This window comes from Ambystoma mexicanum, chromosome 3p (genome assembly GCF_040938575.1).
Source record: "Ambystoma mexicanum isolate Mex_15411 chromosome 3p, UKY_AmexF1_1, whole genome shotgun sequence".
Classification (NCBI taxonomy): domain Eukaryota; kingdom Metazoa; phylum Chordata; class Amphibia; order Caudata; family Ambystomatidae; genus Ambystoma; species Ambystoma mexicanum.
In genome coordinates, this window is record NC_090925.1 from 812,951,878 (window position 1) to 812,973,604 (window position 21,727).

The following is a 21,727-nucleotide window of genomic DNA, read 5'->3' on the forward strand; positions in this document are numbered from 1 at the left end:
GACGCCCCTGCAACACTCCATGGCCATCAATACCTAACATGGGGAATAGGGGACACCCCCGCAACCTTCGCTCCCCATGTTCGTTATTGATTACCCAATTTAATCGAATTTAATCGATCGAATGGTACTGGCAGAATTTGGCCAGATGTACCATTCAAACAATTTAATTTGATAAAATTGGGTAATACCATTAAATTATAGGGCTCCTAAGATGCAGGGGTCCTGGTCAGGCCCAATCTCCCCTGAGCTCACTCTTCGTGGCCCATAACTCACAGTATGGCCCATGGGGTAAGGGGTGTGGGTCCTCTCTTTGCCACCACCAAACACTGAATTTTCATCAAAAACTCCTACTCACTCAAACTGTCAGTCAGTAAAGTATATCCACTCACTGACAATAGGAATCAAAGATTGTCAGTGCATATATCATGGTTCCCCCTAAAGCATTCCCACTCTTGGTTTGTCCTGAATGTCAGGAGCCATAAAATTGCAGATATAATATGAATCTGAAATTGCACTTTGTGCATCCGTCATCCACAGCTAAGGGGAGGGAACCCCAGGAGGTTTGGAACAATAATGTCCCTGACCATTAGAATGGGGCTCCTTACCAGACCTAAGGCACAACTGTCAAAATGCTGCTCTATGAAATGTTACCTTCACCCGTCAACCCATGTAAGCTACTCCCAAGTTGCACAACTCCAACCAGTCCACGCTGCAAAATCTGTGTGGTGTCAACATTCCTGAAATTTTCAGGTATAACAGTTAGGTGATGTCACTTCCTGTAATTGTACGAATGGCAGTCATTCATGGGGTATGTGACATTACTTTTACTACCTGCACAATGTTAGTGTAACAATGCAAATGCCAGCACCAAGCACATAGTCTACTTTGACACACTATGATTCCTGTGTTGTGATTGTGCACTGTACCATACTGATGCCTCGTCCCGTGAGTAAATGCAAGTACTAGTAGTTCACAACAAGCATTACCTAATCAGATTCATCCGCCAGTCATGTTCTACCTGCCTCACTCCTGATCCTTAAGCTCTTGGCGTTCTCCATTGCCAGGAGCTGTGAGTCACATGCGGACACTGACGTCACAGCGGGACAGTCTGCAGATCGCTCACAAGATATGGTACCTGTTGAAACTTTACCAGCTTCCAGCCCTGCAGCCACACAATCGCAGCCAACATCATCACGTGTGCATCGAGGAAAGCAACGTGGCACGTTCAGTGTGGGAGGGGATGCAGGGAGGCAACCTTCTCTGAAATCCCTGGAACTGGTCAGTCCACATTTTTGAAGAGCCTGGTTCTGGGATTAGCACAATGGGTGAATACTTTAGAATTACGCCATCTGTGATCTTTTCTCTGACTTCCCCTCTGGGAGGACAATATAAGAAGCAATGTGTTTTCACTCCAGGCAGAAACACTGGCAGCGGAGACAAGAGGGCAAGCTTGGGCAGCAGAGACAAGTGGAACAGTCTTCACAGCACAGCCAGGAAGACAACCCCGGATACCCCGAGACAAGCAGACAGTCCTGGTGCAAACAGAACAAAGTGGATACACTTGACAGCTGCCACCACTGAGCCAGACAATGGGACCCACCTCACTGATGGGAGCACTTCTCTTCCTCATCCTCATCCTGGGTAAGGTGCTTTTTACATCTGGTGTGACTAGTGACTTTTCTTTTTTGGAATCTCGTGGCTTTGCTTGGAAAGGTGGGGTTTTGAGTCGGCATAATTGTGATGGGAGGCCAAGAGTCTGGCCGTTGCCGTTCTTCCCCATAGCTTTCAGCATTAAATAGGCACATTACCTTGGAGACACCAAATAACATGCACATAGAGAGAAATATCACATCAAACATTGGCCTGGGTTAATTATGTTTAATGGTTAAGAGGGCCAAAAGGTGAGAGAAAGGCCTCTGCTCAAATGAACGCATCTCCTGAGTGGTGCAAGGGTAAGAACCCTGACAAAACACTTTAGCAGAGCACTTTACGGAAAATGTGCACTAGTGCAAAGGTTAGCATGCGCTCAGCACGTCTTTTGTTATTGGTCATGCATTAATGGTTGCAAAAACCATAATTTACAGAAATAATGAGACGCTCTTCAATTATTTCCATAATTCAAGGGAGTGACATCATGCCTGCAAATTCCCAATTACAGCGGAAGCATGCGGGGGAGGGGGGATGCAATATAAAATAAATACATAAAGGCTAGAATGTCCGTTATGATCTCATGAAGTGATCTCGGTGCTCTGGAGAGATATTGAAACTACTGGGACTTCATTTGTGTGGCTTATTTTCAAGTCAGCAGAATCGACCTACTGGCATTTTAGTCACAATAGAATACATTTCAAGTGCACGCCTTACATGGAAAGGACTCTCCCCAGCTCTTCTAAATTGCCTGCAATCATTATTCCAAATCTGGCAACTGCACGCTGCAGCTCTCTGCAGATACTGTGAGGCACTTCCTCTCTTACGGCATGACTGGGCCTGGAGTCCGGCCAGCAGGCATACCAAATGCTGTGTAAAGCAGAGACGTGCTGCGTGATACACCATAACTCCTGCCAACTAGGCAACGTCCTAAAACCCCTGGATCCTGTCGCGAGATTTATTAGTCCCCGCCCCTGGGCTGGGTGCGCACGTGTATGCGATCATTACATCTGTAATAAGTGGGTGGGTCCAGTTAGCTGTGAGCGTTTAGGGACAGTAGGTAGTGGCATCTGGTGTGCTAAGTAGTATAGTTAGTGATAGCATTCAGCTTCCACTCAATATTTTTTAACATATTCAGCCAAAGCAAAAGGGACATTTTTCTAATAAATACTATTGCAAATCCGGTGAACGCACCCTCCAACAGAAATGAGAGCACCCTATAAGCAGAGTTTCTGTTATTCCTTTTTCTTCTTTATTTTTTTCATAAGGCACACCATGTTTGTTGCCCAGACGACAGAAATTAGTACATTAAAGGAAAAGAGGGCTAGAGGTATAAAAGGATTTAGCATTTGCAAGGACTGCCACCTGACGCAGGCTTCACATCGCACTGATTCAATACTGAGGCTTGCAATTCCAAATCGTAGTGGCTGAGCGCAAAGTGGAAGAGGCTGAAAGTGGGGGTTCCTCACCCTCTTCTTTGTGACTCATGGGGAGATATATCAATGGCTTTCAACCACTCATATGGTCACAATACACTGCCATCGGCCCAAGGCAAGCCGTAACCATTCACATAGTGGACCATCAGCGCGTGCCTGCACCACAGATGGGTCCTCAATATGTGGTACGAAGGGAGAGGGTATTCAAGTGTATGCCCCAGTGTGAATTGATGCCTGCTGTGCCTTGCAGGCAGTCTCATTGCAAGCCTTTGCTGATGTGTGCAATAGAGTCGACATGTATCTGATGCCTTGTTAATATTCAAAAAGTGCATCTAGTTGCCCCATTTCCCCTTCCGTTCAGAAACAGTCTGATCTAAACACAGATCTGGCCACCATGTACACCTGGCCTGGGATGTCAGTCACTGTCCCACACATACAGATCTCGATCAACTTCTAACTACTTACCCGTTAGACTATGGGTACGGAAGAACAATTTCCAAGAGGTTAGACTCTTCTGGTAGGCCAATAGCATCTGAGCTGTGCCCATTACATGTCGGTGAGTCTGACATGTATTGTATTACATTGTATTGTATTGTCGTCATTTATATAGCACCTTTTCTCATTTGTATGGCCTCAACGTGTGTTGTAGTAGGAGCGCCCTCGGGGACCGAAGTCCAGTAATGGGAAGATTCTCAGAAAGGCCTACATTGCATGTGTGCATTTGGGCAAGTTTAGGCATTAGGTGGGCTGGCTAGGCTCCTTCATGCAACGCAAGGGCAAGCATGTGGATGGGTGCTGAGGGAGGTCACGACAGAGCGCTAATGTGAGAGACTCGATGTGTGCACAGCTAGACTGAAAAAGTGGCATAGGTCGACGCTGTATTCTAATGGCAGAGGTGTTGATGCAAGTCTGGTGTAAGGGCGAAGTCGTTATGTGTCCTGTTAGACCAAATTTGTCATAGTCATAGCTGCATTCTAAAGTGTGTGGAGACAGAGCCGTGCCTGCGGTAGATCTCTACCGAAGTGGTGCATTTATAAGTACTTTAAGCTCAGATGGAGCTTATTTTTGATCTCACTGTGAAGAAGACAAATTACCCTCATTTGCTATTATAGGCACTATAGACCGGCTACCCTCAAAGTCATCCTCAAAGCACAAAGTAGACTGGCTATCTTAAACCGCCTTCTAACCGTGGGAGCCTGGCTGCCTTAAGATCTGGAGTCATAGGATTTTTCTAGCACAGTAGACAGTCTAACCTTATAGTCCTACTCTATATTTTCTAAGTTCCATAATAGGCAAACATCAGGCATCTTGTAGTGCAGTATGAAGGATATTAGAAAATACAGTGGTGGGAAAATGACTAACGTACTCCTAGTCCACATGATCCACTCGTTCCAGCCCCGAAAACATCTGCAGGGGCATCTGTCTGTAGCAAAATCCCTTCCCTTTTTGGCCAGTTCACCTTTACTTAACTATCCTCCTCCCTCTTCTCCATCCCTGACTCCACTAGAATAATCCGCTCTACACCAAGCATGCAACGAAACCATGCCAACCAGAGACGTCCATAAACAATCGAACCTGAATGTATGGTACCAAAGAGTACTGCTACAATCGTACCCCATTGAACTCTATCAAGAACTGCAACCACATCCCAAGGTCCTCTTAACCCTTCATGTAAATGCACAACATGCCATCCATCTGACACCCTGCCATTGCACTTACTACAGGCCTGAATATCATTTAGTGATGTCTTGTCTTTCACAATGCATTCAACAAAAGTCTATACTTTATTCTGTTGTGATTTGCCCCCCTCTGTGTTTATTTCAATTCAGAGTTAAGTGATTAAGGTGAACAGGCCCTGTTTTTTCTTGGATGCCAAAGTCATGACCAGCCCCTCATGAATTTCTTTATGAAGGAGGAATAGACATCCATTTCCCTTTCTCCACTAATAGAAAATACTCCAAATAGTATGTCTTGCCTTCTCTGCCCTACAAATTATTTATCGCACACTTCAAAAGTGAGCCAAATGTCTCAACATACACACAGAATACACTGCATCCCATCGGCATGCATTTATCAACATAAATCTTTCCTATGTTTGAAAACCCAACAGATGAAAACTCAAGGGTTTTTTATGACTAACATCCTAAAGGCATTATTGATGTTGGCTTGGGCCAGCAGTGCCCTGTTCCCAGACCCACTTACTAGGCTTAATCTTTCATCAAATGACATGTAACTTACATTGCAGCCGACACTGTCTAGCCAATCGTTCACTGAATTTCAATTAGTGTATGAGAGATTAACTATCAGCCTACATTTCCTAAACCCACCTTTTCAGGATCCACCCGCAATGGTGAAATTAAAAGATTCTTTAGGGGGGGTCTCATAGAAACAACCCACAATCCTGCTAACACTGTCAATTGCATCAGAAATGAAGCCTGTACAGATTTCAAGTTTATTGCTCAACTCTGCTTCAAAGGACCTCTGGATGGAACCTCAAACCCCAAAACAATTGGCCAAAGTGTACGTTTGGTTAATGAATGGGTACCTTACCAACGAACGTAAAAACCTTGCTGTATGTATGGGGTGGGTCTTTTGTCGATAGTTCTGGTAGTAACGTGTTCACTCCTGAATACCCTCTATCCCCCGGCAAATCTATCTTTCCAGATGTCCATAGCGGGTCCTGCGAGGGGACCAGGGAGCTAACAACGGGCCTGTTCGTAATGGGCCCGTTGTTAGCTCCCTCCCCATTCCCATTGAGCCCTATGAGGGCTCGAATGGGAATGGCGAAGGACCGGGCCCGGGTTCCATGAAGGAGGAAATACCGGGCCCTCCATACTCGGAATGACCCAGTATTTCCCCATTCAGGGAACCCGGACCCGATTTTGGAGGCAGCCATGCCATTATTTAATGGACTTATTAAGGGCATGGCTGCCTCCAAAGCCGTAATGAGGCCCAATATATTATTATAGACTTTTATTTTTCCAGCATCAACATACATTGATTGTATGTATAAGAATATTATTTAAAACAATGTGCATACCACAAGACACACTGAGCACTCTAACATAAGTCCCCACCCCCCTTTCTTCACTGTCTCTCTTCTCATCCCAAGCGAGCAGCCTGAGGATACAGCGTTCTCAGTGGTCCAACCCTCAAACGCCCTTGCGCCATTGTCTCATCGATTGCCCCTCCTTGCCCTGACTTTAAACCCAAATTGACCATGCAAACCATTGACAGGTTCAGCTCCAATTACAAACATCTTCATTGAAAAACCTAGAGTGTAGCCATTCCCCATGCACCCTGTGTGAACCGTCGCTGCTCTGATGTGCTCTCCCCGCCTCAATGCTTGCCACCCTTGACATGGATATCTCCCAGAGAAAGAAGCTTATACCAAAGCCAATGCATCTTGCGTCCCTGGACGCCACTAACTTTTCACTTTTGGGACCATGCATGTAATTTGAGAATATCCGCTAACTTCTGCATTAACCCCAATCTTGTCCTCATTCCGATGCTTATTCTTGTCATTCATTTGTGGGCCTACCATCGTTGCTATTGCTGTCTCCCGCACATTGTCCTTCAACAGTTCAGTGACACTCCACTGAAAGAAGGTGTCTGGCTCTGTTGATGTGGTGCTCCTGCCTGGGGCCACCTCTTCAATCGTTCTTTCCTCCAAGTGTGTTTCTACAATCACATCAAGGCATGGGCTCCCCTCATCGAACATCACTTTCTCTGTGTGGGAGGATCACAAAAAGACACAGACCCTTTGGGCCCTCTGAAACCAAACACACCTGACGTTAGTTAATTGCATACCACACCAATGCTCCGGTTAAATAATGTTAACCTGTCCACAAAGCCGGCCCAACGCCCCTTCTCCTGCTACTTATGACTCCTTGCTCATAACATGAGGTAAATATTTACATCTTGTTAGGGTCGCTTCAACCTCTACCTTCTAATGCAGATGTTCTTGTTGCAACTGACTCAAACAGGATCTCTCCGGACAACCAAACACCAGTAACTTGTAAACAGAAGCCTCTGGGTCCACACGCCGCCTTTAAGCTAACCTGGTGGCTCTCCCCTACTAGGAGGCTGCCGACAGTGGCTGCACATTCGACCCCACTTAGTGACCCCTCGATTCACACTTGCTTCAAGAATCGCCTTTTCCCGTAATATTTGATACATTGCCAACTACAACCTGTGCTGAGCGCTGCTGCTAAAAGTAACAACCACCAAGGCCACCCAAGGTCGGCATTCACCTTGGTCCCCCGAGGTAGACTGGCATTTAGAAGAATTGAAAAAGGTTTGATATATGAAGATCCTTTAGGAGGCCGGTTGGGATGGCCAGAGTTGGCCACACATTGCTTTGCCTGGGCTGTAACTGACTTTACACCAGCCCTACTGGCCACCACCTAACAGTTGTGAAGTCTTGAAGTTTCTCCATATGCCTGTCCTAAGGGAACACACCTCAGTCATCTCTCACAAGGGCCTATAGAGGGATTTAAGCTGCTCCAGTCAAAGTGGCATTTTGGTGCCTTCCTCACCACCCTTTTCAATGCAGCCAGTTTTGATTATAGAGAACAAATGGCTAATTTGTTCCTCTCGATTTCTTCGTTACATGAAGACATGCACTTTAGTCAGGCATTCAATTAAGTCTACTGTTTACTTACTTCCCTATTGCAGTCAGCTTTTATGTCGCTCTGGCCTGCTCTATAGGCTTTTCATGGGAAACCAAACTATTCAGCTGGAGTCAAGCTGCTTTTACAGCCAAACTTCTGCAAGTACCTATTTGAAGCAGAAATGTGGTACACCAATAGTTCACCTACGGGCCAGTTTCCTTCAGACACTGCATTGGGAACTCAGCGGTTCTTGCAATCGTGCATGCACATTTTGGCCGATCTCAAGTCAGCCATTTGTAATAGATCGGCCACCAATCTTAATGTACAGTTTCAGGTGACTGCACCAGTCTCCTTTAATAAGAGGAAGATGGGTGACTCGTCAGTCGCGCCCGGAACCCTGTCTCGGAAACCTTGCCTGCTCATACGTAAACTATATATATAAACAACCGGAAGTGTTTGCATTAAACACTAGTTCACATTTATCTTTCTGCAACTCCTGAATTCAAATATCTCGTTTACTTTTTTTATTGACAAAATGGCGGCTGAGAGCTCAACAATTGCAATAAATGGTCAAATGTTTTCTTTCAGGAGTAAGAACTAGCAGGGAACCAAAACAAAAACCAAACTAAAGAGAGCACCTGTGTCCGGCCTCAAGGATGGCTTATGCTATGGAATAGACTACGCTAGAAATACCAGCAAAAGCTGACGCATGATTGGTTTCCTCATGACTTTTAAAGAGAGAGTGTATTGTTTGCCTGCCTTTTTTTAAATCCAAGCCGGGCAGAGGCTTCAATTAGGTTTTTCTTTTAATGAATCATCATTAGATCATTGCCTATAGGCTGCAATTATAAGAAAGTTGAGCTCGATGGACATGGCGCCTTCCTTGAACTCTTCCACTGCGAAGCTATGTCATTATGTAACACGTGGCCTTGCGTGGCTGTACTCTGACCTCAATGCTGATGTTCCTATTGTGACCTTTGTTACCAAATTCTGCTGGGTCTCGCCTCCAACTCCTCCCTGTCAGCAGTGACTCTTCAGTCCAGAAGCAGACTACCAATATCCATACCTGGGATTTTTCATCTAAACTTATTTCAGTGGAAAAAGATCCAACAAATATTTCCTAACATTTAATTTTGCAGAAAGAAAAGCAGCAAAGGAAAAAATGATTTTCTCCTAATTTGACAGTGTAAATAAAACCTGTTCGGTTTCTTTGTTCACCCGAAAAAGTCAAGCTGTTGGCCCAGTGTTGCCCAGTGGTACCCCAAAGACATATGATGCAAAGGGAATGATTCCATCAAATCTATCCTATGCCAGCAATTGCTCATTTCCCAGGTATTATGTCAGTAATTATTCCCCCAATGGTGAATGAGTACAGTCAACCACCCATTGGTTATCTCATTTATTTATCTGTCAGTTATTTTCCCATTTGTCATTGAGGAAATATTTATGCTCCCATCAATTTATCGCTCCAATCATCATGCCCCTCCCCGCAATAAATTATGGCGGTCCTAATCATGTTCACAACATGTACTGAGAAAAATAACCATGGTTCTCTGTTAATTGTGTTAGTGTTTGTGTATTTTTGGACAGAAGGAAAGTGTTTGAAGCAATTCATTTGCTGAGTGCTTTACAAAAGGCCCTAGTGATAATAAATCAGGATGCAATCCAGTTGTTACTGGAAGAAGTGCCAATGAGAGCATGGACTGGGGCCAACACAGATGGACGACATATTATTGTGTAGTACGTAGATGATACTGATCTCAATTGCATTGCACACAGTTGCATATATTTGCTTGGAATGACGGGGAGGTGGGAATTTGGAGGGAGAGAATCATTCGCTAAGACTCTGGTGCCCTTTCAATTGTTATGAGGGTTTTAAAGAAATCTTCAAAGCCGCAAGTGCAGCTGCATTTTTATCATCTGGAACCTTCTTCCCGTCATCAACAGACTCACCCCCTCGCTTCTACAGTTCAGGAAGGTGGTCCAAGCATCCTTCTTCAAAACATGGCTCCTCCCTACTACCTAGGCCCACACACCACCACTACCTACCCAACCAGAGACTGGGTGATCTGCCCCCCAACATTTCCTCCCCAGGCTGCTTGTAGATCCCTTGCTGTCAAATTGTTCACCCCGCCCCACCGCTATTAGCCCCCCCCGCTCTCTTGTTTCTCTGCTTCCCTCATTGTATCCTTCCACTATGAGTTTAAAGCGCCCGGTTGCTTCCCGAATCTAGGTCCACGCTTAATAAATACCCCAATAATAACACCAGTGATGCAGGTCTGTGATGGCTAATAGGAGAGACAACATGGGTCAGTAGGGTGAGGTTAACAAGTAGCATCACTTTGGGTCTGGGGGATACATTTACCTTCCTTCAGGCTTCGCTTTAATGGGCTTTACTTTTTACTGCAAATATTGCATGCTTGTTACATTGATATATATTTTTAATAATAGTTTAAAATCTCAGGTTTTTATCAATGGTGAGATTTTAACTAATTACAAACTTTTTTTATAAATTACATTTTCCAGGTAAAATATGACATCATCTTTTTTAATGTAATTAGTTTCGAAAAGGTTATTTGTACAACTGTTACTGGTAGTTTTTTAGTTCTATTTATTCCGCCTGCGGACCATGGAAACTGTGCAAGGTACATGGTATACGGCAATAAACTGCAGTAGCTCTCTTTAAAGGCTCATAGTTTTGAGGATATGTTAAAAGATTTTTGGATGTATTTAGGTTAGTCTTATTAGTAGTTTGGGCTTTACCATTGATGGGCTTGTGCTTTCCAGGTGTGAATGTTCACCATGTATTATAATAATTCTTCTTCTTCAGGCACCAACAATGTGAAGTCTAATGTCAGCCCAACCTCTGGCTCCACGACCTTTGACACCATGACCTCTGACGCCACTGCTGCCATTAATATGCACCGGAACGAGAGTAAGTACTATCTCCAGAAGATGGCACTATGCAGGGCACAAGGCAACTCTTGTATTGACAACATATCCACTTCGCAATCTTTAAAAACCAGCAGGATCCATACGTTACTGTGGTTATGTTCTTTTTGTAAAATAAGTGAATAAAACAATGGAATTCGAAAATTCTCCCATAAAGGAGGAGTTGCGATAGGTACGTCTCATTGACTCGGAACACTTGGAGATGTGGTGACCTGCCCAGTGTCACTCACAGAATCAGTTACTGAGCTGTGACGTTGGCAGTGCCTAGATGTCGAGCTGTGCTATGTATATACTGTATCACTACAGCTTCACTTGAGGCTTTAAATGGGCCTAGTCTTGGAGCCGGCAAAGCAACTAAAAGCCTGCCAAGATCAGTCCATTGCTGGTCCTTAATGGCACCCGAGCCCGGCCAGGTGGAAGCCAGAGCCCGCCACCCCTCGCTTCTCTGCAGTTCTCTGACGTGATCTTTTTCTTCACAAGCACCTGATTAGAAATCAAACTAGACTAGCGAGGGGGTCCCAGCATCTAAAACAATACATTACCCATGAAGAAATGCTCCTTTGAGAGTCCATGAGCATTGCAACAATCCAATTAGCCTCTTAAGATATATGTTTTATCATGAGCAACTGATAGTGAAGCTACGCTGGCATAGCCTGCTAGCCCCTCCACTCCTCAAGCCCGTTCTTCTCCTATTCCACAACCATTTCTGCAAGCCAAGTATAATTTGTATTGGAGACACCTACCTTCGAATCCCGACTTTCCAAACATCAAGAAACCGCTTTATCCTGCCCAGACCACTACAGCTTTCTGTGCCATATTCCATTTATCTGGCTCAATAGGAACTATCTAGACCAGTGACCAGAGTAAGAACCAAGTGCCACCAAAACAAAATGCAATTCTGTTCTGCTTGCAAGTGTAGTTGACTGTTCTGAACTTTGCACACCCCTCCCCACTCTCATATTTGCTCATGAATACAGAGCAAGACCTATCTACAAGGTTAGTTCTGTTGCCCTTATAAAGCTCATCAATATACTAAACAATTACATGAGTCTACGCCCCCTCTTTCTTGATACTCTAGGTACCCAGAGTACAATATTTATCCCAAGTAATGCCATAGGTACAGTAAGAACCACTGGCCGGTGCTGGGCTGCAGGCAAAACCAACAGTGTTGTTCCTGCACAGGAATGGAGCAGAGCATGCTCCACGCGGTGGCCTGCAAGTTCTGCATGTCAAGTGTCCCCAGCTCATATAAAGCTTTTCTCCGACATTATACATACCAACACATCCCTTCACCTCCCATTCTAAGTCCTCATCGAAGCTCAGTGGGGCTCTCTGCACTAAGGGATAATAGGCTGTAGGCTATTGTCCCTATAGCTAGTGGTTCATAAGGTCTCAGGCTCCTTACTGGTTTATTGTTTTGGTTGTTACTTCACAGGAGCAACTTGGACGGATGAACCGATGGCTCCCCGCATCCGTCTGTGTATGGGGTGGTTGACCGTTTAGGCCCTTTCCATCCACACAAGCAAGCAGTGCTGTCTGCCGTGGAGGAATACTATGCGCAGCCTCAGGACTAAGTGACACTCAGCTGGAGCTGACACCATCTTGCATGTGTTGCCATATATATTTCCTTTACGTAATCTTGTATCTGATACAGAAGCCCAAAGCTTGAAAAGGTAATTCTACTGTGTGAAGGCCCTGGCGTCATTTTGCTAGCAAACCTTATCATTCTTCGTAACCAATGTCAGATCCGAAGGAGAATGCCACCATTCTGCCAAGCGTCCCATGGAACATCTTCCCTGACAGTGGATCTGGCAGTGGACAGTAGTGCTGTGGTTTTTCATCTATGTAGCTGCTCTCTAATGTGACCAGTGTGGACATCCAAGTTTGTGTGGAAATCACTTGTCATTGGTCCATGTACATTTTTACTTCCACACGGTCACCCCAGACTGACCAGATATGCACTGTATGACGCTATGACAACTACATCGCTCATAAAACACAAAAAGGTTTTAGTTAATGTACATTTTGGGCAGTAAATACTATTTCCGATACTGTGAAAGCTATGTTGATATTGTCTGTAATCACCACATATAGTTAAGAGAGTGTTGCATGAGTTTATATCCAGGCGAAATGCCTCGAGGTGGCGGGCCCATCCTCTGGGTAAAAGCCTGCCACCCAAGTTAAGGGCCCGAGCTAAGCGACAGTCCCTTAATGAGGGTGGCATTCCATTACGCATAGGGTGGGCCCAGCCACAGAGGGGCATATCACCATTAGCACTGATGTAGTGCGCTACACGGGTGCTAAATGGTTTTTAAAAAAGTCTTTTCTCTCCGTGAACGGAACACCTCGCAGCGTCCCGTTCTCAGAGACAAAATACTATACCAACATGGCCACCAGAGAATTGGAAGGCAGTGCTCCCTTTTCCATTTTCATGGCGGCCACATGGGGAAAGGAGCTGCGGCGGCGGATCCCTACCGGCGCCATCAGGTAAGTGGGATGGGGCAGGGGGTGCAGGAACAAAATAAAAACATGGTTGGCGGGGGAAGATGGCGGGTGAAGGAGACAGCCATTAGGCGGCTTGGAACGCAAGCTTTCACTGGTAGTGTCAGCCCACGTTCTTAGATGCCTGATTGTCTGGCTCCCGCTGCCCATGGTGCTAATTAACTTTTAAGACCTATGCCTCCCATTGCTGCTTGGAATGGGGGATTCTGAATATTCTTAATCTATTATGTTCAATATTTCAATCATATTTTCTTTTCTACAGCCTGTGGAAGACCCAGATTTGAAAGTCGGATTGTGGGTGGGCAGAACGCCCGGAGTGGGGAGTGGCCCTGGCAAGTCAGCATCCGCCTATCAGGCCGCCATGTCTGTGGAGGGACCCTGCTAACAGATCGATGGGTGGTCTGCGCCGCTCATTGTGTCAGAATGTAAGTGCCCAGGAGCAGAAATCGCCCATATAGCTTTTGGAACATTATGAATAAGGACAGATAAACCTCTGAAGTGAAGCTTTTACATTTGGTGCAAGATGCTGTGTGATCTCTGGCATGCAAATTAACTATCAACGACTTTGTAAAATCGCCTCTAATTTACCACCCCCTGCTGTGGCATGTCCTACCTGTAGAATTGTATTAAGCGGTGGATGGATCTTTTGATCTGTATGCCAGGCTGTAAATATTTCATGTGATCCCAAGTCATATGTAGGTGGTATATTGAACATTGGAGGTACATAAAGCAGCATGTTTTGTTCATTCTCATGAGGTCCACAGTGATTAAGATCTATCTCCTGCCTCTCGTCCCTAAACCATTTCAAAATGTGTATCTGCATTTTCTGTCCCTAAATGCATGTCCTCTTGTTCCCCTTCCTCCTTCTATTTGTCCGACGTCGAGTTGATCATTTTCAAATTAGGAGCTTCTTCTTGTGTGATTCTTCGTCTTCCTGTCTCATAAGCTTAGCGGCACACTTTTATACAAAGGAGTGTGGGAGCCCCTCTACTGAGACCGAACATGGTTCAAATACCCTGTTCTATGGAATTTCTTCCACTCAGGATGCTCTACAAACAGGTTTTAGCTCACTGTACCTTTCCCAGAAGAGAAAAAATCAATTTGCATATCAGTCTTTGTCCCACCCACAAGAGCAGCGCAGCACTGAACTTCTAGGCAATTCTCTGAACAAGAGTACCATCAGCAAATCCAGAAATTTTTTTTGGCCTTGTTGGGCCTCATCATTGAGGTGAAGCTGTGCCCCTCTAAGCACAGTGAGCAAGGGGTCCACATCTGGATTACCCTAGGTAACGTAGGGTGAAACCCCAAGCTTTATAAAGTTACAAAGGAGTGTGGGAGCCCCTCTATCGAAAATGAACATGGGTCAAATACCCTGTTCTATGGAATTTTATTCATCTCAGGAGGTTCTACAATCACATTTTTAGCTCACTGTACCCTTCTCAGAGGAGAAATACCCATTTGCATATCAGTCTTTGTCCCACCCTCAAGGGAAGTCCAGAACTGAAATGCTAGGCAATTCTCCTCTGAACAAGAGTACAATCAGCAACACCAGACAAGTGTTTCGGCCTAGTCGGGCCTCATCAGTGAGTTGAAGCTGTGCCTCTCAAGTTGATCATTTTCAAATTAGGAGTTTCTTCTTGTGTGATTCTTCGACTTCCTGTCTCATATGCTTTGCCGCACACATCCTTTATACGGATTCTAGTTAGCCCCAAGAGGAGTGCTTCTTTTGTCATGGACTGTTGCACAAACTCTAAAACTTATGGTGAAAGTGCCAACCCTCCATAAGGCAAGACTTAATTGTGAGCCGGCTGTGTCCATAACCTGGCATTGCTTGGACCTCCGACGCAAACAAAAGTATAAATTAAACTATGCTGGGCTGGCTCATTGGCAGTTAACAGGTGATAGCTTCTACCACTGGTTCAATATGAAGTCCTGTAATGTCAATTCTGAACAGAGTTAACTTAAAATAATACGTTTGCAGATGGCAGAGGACTTCCCCCCAAAGGGTGTTAGCACAATAGCACAAAGATGAGAACAAGTGGTGAGCCAGTGTATGTGGGTGTATAAAATAAGTGGGACAGAAACCAGAGACAAAACACACCACATAAAGATGACCTACAAAGGTAACATTACCCTAAGGGGGAAAATGCTTCAAACTAAAGAGTATCATATAACTATACAAAATTACATTATTAAGCATCACTGTAGGGAGTGTTGGAGGGAGGATGGGGGATAGAGTTTGTGTTGGTTCGCATCATTTGATTCTTGACCGTTCTCCCATCAGAAACTAAGTGAAGAGGCTCAGATTGCTCCCTCCACAGCAGATAAAAGGAACAGTTCACTTGCTGCTAATTGAGACGCTTCACAGAATAAGAAGTGACTAATGAATAAGGACGACATTGAATCTATTCTCTACTAGATTCCGGGGAGTCACACAATGGCCATGCATTAAATCCTCCCCCGGTCTTTGTTGCTTGGAGATTCCCACCTCCTACTATTGTACTGGAACACTGAGGTCTGGCAACTCCACTCTTTCTATATCAGTTGTTGTGAAGGGCCACCTGCTTCCTGCTTCCAGATTGCAGTTGTCTGTCCTGAAAGGCTGATTGGGAATTTCAGGTCTTGTTTCAACAAGTCATAGCAGACAGAGTAAAAAGGTAGAGGTAGAAATAGAGGTTAAAAAGCAGTCCACTATTCTCAATGAAGAAGAAGTTAGAGCTGGGACTCCAACATGAGATAATGGGAGTAAAATGGTTGCACCAAAGCATCACCCACAGAATTGCTTGCACCCCAGAAGTGTACCAAGTTATTAATTTCCATTCTCATCACATATTACTAAGGTTTAATCAGGAATACCATGCCTTGTGCAGTGACACGTGGAGAATTGTGTGCAGATCTGAGCCCCACATTTAATATCATGTGGACGTCTATGGAGGCCACAGCTGAAGTGGTGATCTGTTCTGGGGTAATCTAGTCAGCCCTGATAACCAGATCCGGTGTAGTTTTTCTAGTTCCTGAAGCCTCATCTGGAAAATGAGTCTCTTTCTGGAGGCTAGATCTCCAGAAGCATAAGGGTGGGCCTGGGAGGCTAGATCCCCAAAAGGTTTAGGATGGGTCTGGGAGAGCTCAAAGGGGTGCAACGACAGCAGTAGCACAGGATTTCAAGCACCAGAATTTCAGAAACTATACTGGAGGAAATGTGGGACAGGGTGTCATATAGACATGAACATCTTTAAAGCTTTGTAAATATGGTACAAGAGGCTGAAGATTGCAGGGGACAAGTGTTCCTGCAGTCACAATAGGAGACAAGAGAGTGGAGAACAAGAGCAAAGGACTCAATATAAGACTGCTGTGGTACATTTATGGAGTAATGGATCACCATATATGGTACAAATGGAAGGTAACAGACTATTAGAGAATATGTTTTCATTTTAAGAGCAACTCTGCATAACCCAGTCTCTGCATTAATGACGTAGGCTAAAACAGAGATTTACTGTGTCTGTGTTCTTTTTCAGGAGGGGCCTCGCTAAACCCTCAGTTGCCCTTGGAAGCTTGCACTTGTCAGGCAGTAGCCCCAAAGCCGTGATCTCTGGAGTGAAGACGATCAAAGTCCATCCCAGCTACACTTCACAGTACGGCTCATCTGGAGACGTCGCACTGCTGGAGCTGCAAACCCCGGTGAACTTCACAGACTACATCCTGCCCGTCTGCCTCCCCGATGCCTCAGTCCAGTTCCCCACCGGCATGATCTGCTCGGTCACAGGCTGGGGGTTCATCTCTTCTGAAGGTAATGGTACATCTAAGATGGATACGCCATGTGGCTTGTAGAATAGCCATTCACCATATCTGTATGAGAGCCGTTTTGACCTAGGTGCTTCGAGATACTAGGAGGGCATAGGTTAAAACATTATTTTAAAAAAGAGTCAAGGGAAATAGCGGAATATTGTGCATCATGACCAACAACTCCATGTTTGGTGGTCCATAACTGGTGGTAATGTCAAGTCGCCCAAACTGTTATACCCGATCAAGGGGAAGACCTTTAACACCCGGCATGGCTCACCAAACAGGACATCATTTTGATATGCAGCTTGGTCCAAATGCTTGAGGTGGTAAGGTCCATTGTTGTAGGGGGGGCTGTGGCAAGCACGCAAAGCATGCTTCAACACTTAAATACACCATATATAATATGGCAGCCAGGGAAATGAGTGAGCGCAAGTTGTGGGCTACAGATCCAAAAAGCCTGTCATCTTATGCTAGTTGCTCCTCTGGACCAACTAGTGATTTCCTTAACAAATTGCTTTACATCGTTGCTGCCCTTCCATCATCTTGCAAGCCACAATTGGGAGTGCTTATCCAGGCGGAAAACCTACATTTGATAGTGTTGAGACATTTCAAACAATGCATAAACAAGTCCGATATAAAATGCGCACTTGCGATCACACCTTACCAGTATTGCAAGCTAATTGGCAAAACCGATGTGTGTGTTGCAGTCCTTTGTGGACTAGGCACAAGGTTCTGAGTTTGGACTAGCCATGCTGTATCCTAAAAAGCGATGTACCTTTCGGCTCTAGAATGGCATGTAAAGATTTCTCCAGCTTTATGTCGGAATGGTTTGTCGACTAAAGGCGTAGTGACGTCATTTAGATTCATAGATTCCAGATAAAAATGTAAATCTCCAGTAGACCATTCAAAATGTAATATTGCCATGACATTGAAAAGATCAAACTGAATATAGGCAAATAATACAAATGTCTACAAAGCAACTACAGTCAAATGCAACAAAAATCTATAGTAACACTGAAAACAGAACTTTGAAAATATTTCTGCTATCTTTTCAGAAAGAAATAAAAAACCTGCATGAATTCAGTGAAATTTGCTTTGGGGCATTTGGGTGGGAGGTTCACGAAAGTCTGATATTTGTCTACAATTTTGGGCGAGAGGGAAAGTATGAAGTATAGAAGAGGCAATGAAGGAGCAGGGGATTGCTGAGGGAAAGTAAACAAAAGGTGGAACTAAGGCAAAATGAAATCAAGGATGGTAGGCTGGGAAAGGAGCTTAGAAAAGAGAATACAACATTTTCTTTTTTTTTAAATTCCCTTTTGTACATTGCAGTGTCGCTCCCCTCCCCAGGCATCCTGCAGAAGCTCAAACTGCCTCTGATAGATGCCGGCACATGTGACAAGCTCTACCACATCGGGAACGACAAACTGGATGTGAACAGCACCCTGGTGAAGGAGGACATGATCTGTGCAGGATATGCCGAGGGGGGGAAGGATGCTTGCCAGGTGAGTTACTCTGAGGAGCTCTCTGATCAACAGAAAGTGCCCCGCATGACAGTTCCGGCATGCAACCCTTCTTTTGCGTCTTGTTTTCCAATCATCATCCTCACACCCCATGTTAATCAACATCTTCTTTAATCTTTTATCCTGGGGGAAGACATTTTTGTTCCAGAATCATTGGTTTAATATGCTGTCCCTAGATTGCGTATATCTAATCACCAACAAAAGAATTGCTTGTAGGTGCATGCTTAAAACTCCACCTGACTAAGAAATGCAGGGGTATTCTTCACAAGCCTTTTCTTTCATTTTGGAACATTGATGTATTTCATCTGCCCACTACAAGGAGCCGGGCAATGACGGCCAAGAGCCACCGACAATCCTCAATGGGTTTTGCACAGTTTTCCCTCATCCTATGTGTCAATGAAAAAGTGCCTTCCCCGCCCCCACGTAATGCCCTAGCTTTGCGTCGTTGAAGGCCAGAGAATGAGCGAACTTCCTTAGAAGGAAGACATATCTATATTAATGGGCTCTTTCAATCACAGTTATTGTTATTTGTTATTGTTATTGGGCATTTATATAGCGCTCTATATATCATTGGTATGATCTGAAAGTGCTTGTGGGTTGGACGCCCTTGGGGACCGTAGTCCAGGTCAGTCGGGAGAGTAGGGTACTATAAGGTGCTTGGGTGCACTCAATATGTGTGCAGCTAGTGTGATTTGCCTGATGGTAGCTGCATCCTAACACTAGGTGCGGTGGTAGTGAGAGATCAGTTGAATGTGTGCATTCAGGTGCTTGGTCTCTGAGACTGCATTCAGGTGGCATTAGGCCTGCATTCTAGCAGGATGTTGAGGTGTTCATGGGGTATTGTTCGTAGGTGAGCAGCTAGGCCGAAATTGATCGAGGGGTATAGCTGCACTCTATTGTGTGCTGGTGTAAAGTAGAAATTGAGCATAGTGGTAGGAGAGGTGAGTGTCAGGAGTGGGTGGTTTATTCTTACGAGCCCGCTGTTCCAGGATTACATTCTGGATCTGGATGAGCTGGTGGTGGTCATCCTCCTGTTTCGCGGTAGTGGCACTAGGTTCACAGCTAGGAGCAGACTAAGACATGTTTGCTCTTTCAGATGGTCATCATTCTTAGGCTTAGCACTATGCATCTCAAGGGCCCGGTTTCCGGGTCACTGGTTGTGGTTTATGGTGGGTTGCAGAGTAGGATTAGGCAGGATATTTGGTTATATGGCAGGAGATCACCAAGGTAGTCTCTGGTTGTGGTTTATGGTGACCAATAGCCTCTTGTAAAATGTTTGTCCTCTGTATTGTTTGCTGCGCAGTAATGGGTTGATACCACATGTTGCTGGAGATATGCTTCGCAGGTGATTTCTAATCTATCATTATGGCAATAGTTGTAGTGTGCAGGAGAGAGGACCAGGTCAGCAAAAGATGCACAGCACAGAGGAAATAATACATGCATCCTTGTGTTTTTCAGGGCGACTCCGGAGGGCCACTGGTCTGCAGACAGGACGGCGCCTGGCTGCTGGTGGGAATCTCAAGCTTTGGGGAGGGCTGTGCACAGGCGAACCGGCCAGGAGTGTACAGCAAGGTCACCGCCTACATGGACTGGATCAAGCAATATGTGCCAGAGATTGGGGACACAACCCTGACCCTCAATATCTCAGCTGCCAGCATGGTCCAACGAGAGTTCCCGAGTGTGTCCAGGGTGAGCTCTAGTGCCCATCTTCCTGCCTGCAGCCTGATCCTCATTGTCACAGCCATTTTCATCATGAGCCTGTTAAGAATGGTTTAAAAAGGGACACTTTTGGATAACGGACAATATTGTGGCACCTCCAACCTGCACTGACAGAGGAAACCAGGGCATCCAGGGGCAACCATCCCTTTAGAGAGTGAGTCTCTGGGCAAATGCATTGCGACAATGAAGGACCCAGATCATTGTGCATGAGAAGAAACCGGCACACCTGCCAGAGACCCCAAATTAATTTATGACAGCCTGGACCCACCACCAGAAGAGCGGAAAGTCTTCAGAACATTCCTGTCATGGCTCTTCAATGGACCATAAAATAGAATGTGAAATGTATCTGTGATTATTTATTGATGGTCATATTTATTATTGTAATTGTTTGCACTAACTAGTACAGCCCCATAACCTCAGAGATTGTGGCCACTCCCTGCTCAAATGGGCTGGTACCCGCCATCTCTCAATGCTTTCCCTGCCCCCCCTTCCCCAATAAAAAGGTGTAGTGAGAGAGCCCTGTGAATAACATGGCAAAATGACTTCCCTCTCTAGTGAAATGTTCCACCTCTCCGGAACTGCTGTAAAATGTGGATTCCATAGTGCACTGCCTACCATCTGTCCCCAACAGGATCTCATCTGGCCATCAGCATGTTAGGAAACGATGGCAGGGAAGACCCCAGCCACCTTATGGGAACCGCAGCCTTCAGAAATCTCACACACGTGTTACATCACAGGATGCGACAACAGACTGAGGTCACATTGTGGGACATCATTTAAGTATAAAGGCCTACATTGGCTGAGAAAAAGCAAGGGTCCATGAAATGGCCACACCTCCATGATACTGAAGGATTCTGCCCCAAACTGGCCTCTTCTCCCCCCTTTTGCTCAGCACCGATATGTCCTGTACATTTCCATTTGATTTACATTACTCTTATTGCAGTTAATGAATGTCCTACATTGTTCACTTTGATCAGAATGTGTCTAATTTATAAAGGTTCATTGTTCAGCTCAGATAATCATTATGGGCCTTTGCATATTTAGCTATTTAATGTTTTAAAAAATGTATGAGATTTTGTGATGTCTTTCAGGCCATATATGTTATTTATGTAAATATTTATTCTGTGAGCTTTTCAAAATCATAAACTAATCATGTTATAGGTTATATTTGACAATATATGCTGATGAAAATAAACATGATAACATTCACTTTGGAAAGTGCTTTCAGTAAATTGATAGAACACAAATCCCCATAAAAATAGTAATCAACAGAATGCGCTTTTACATGTTGCAAAACAAAAGAAAAAAAGAAAAAAGAAAAAACAAAGACGGGGGATGCTAATCCCAAAATTGGAACTGTCTGAAGGTGGCACCGTAAGTAAAAAGACCATTTCTAGTGCATGCAAGACAAGGTGATCACCCAGGGCGCCACTAGCAGGGTGTGCCATGCTGATACGTCATGCAGCAAATGCTGCCCAAGTGTACGAGGTGCATGGGTGTGAGAGGGGGCCGGGGGTGGGTGGTACGGGATTGGCCTAGTATCACTTCTTTTTGG

The 21,727-nt window shown here is 44.9% G+C and overlaps 1 protein-coding gene across 1 annotated transcript; it reads left to right on the plus strand.

Annotated features, from left to right (window-relative positions):
- The first annotated feature begins 1,382 nt into the window (after positions 1–1,382).
- On the plus strand, positions 1,383–21,381 carry LOC138580924 (serine protease 27-like). Its single transcript, XM_069651857.1, has 6 exons — positions 1,383–1,641; positions 10,527–10,631; positions 13,413–13,575; positions 16,666–16,937; positions 18,263–18,435; positions 19,912–21,381. The coding sequence occupies exons 1-6, from the start codon at positions 1,590–1,592 to the stop codon at positions 20,227–20,229; spliced, it is 1,083 nt and encodes a 360-aa protein (XP_069507958.1). The 5' UTR covers positions 1,383–1,589; the 3' UTR covers positions 20,230–21,381.
- The last annotated feature ends 346 nt before the right edge of the window (positions 21,382–21,727 follow it).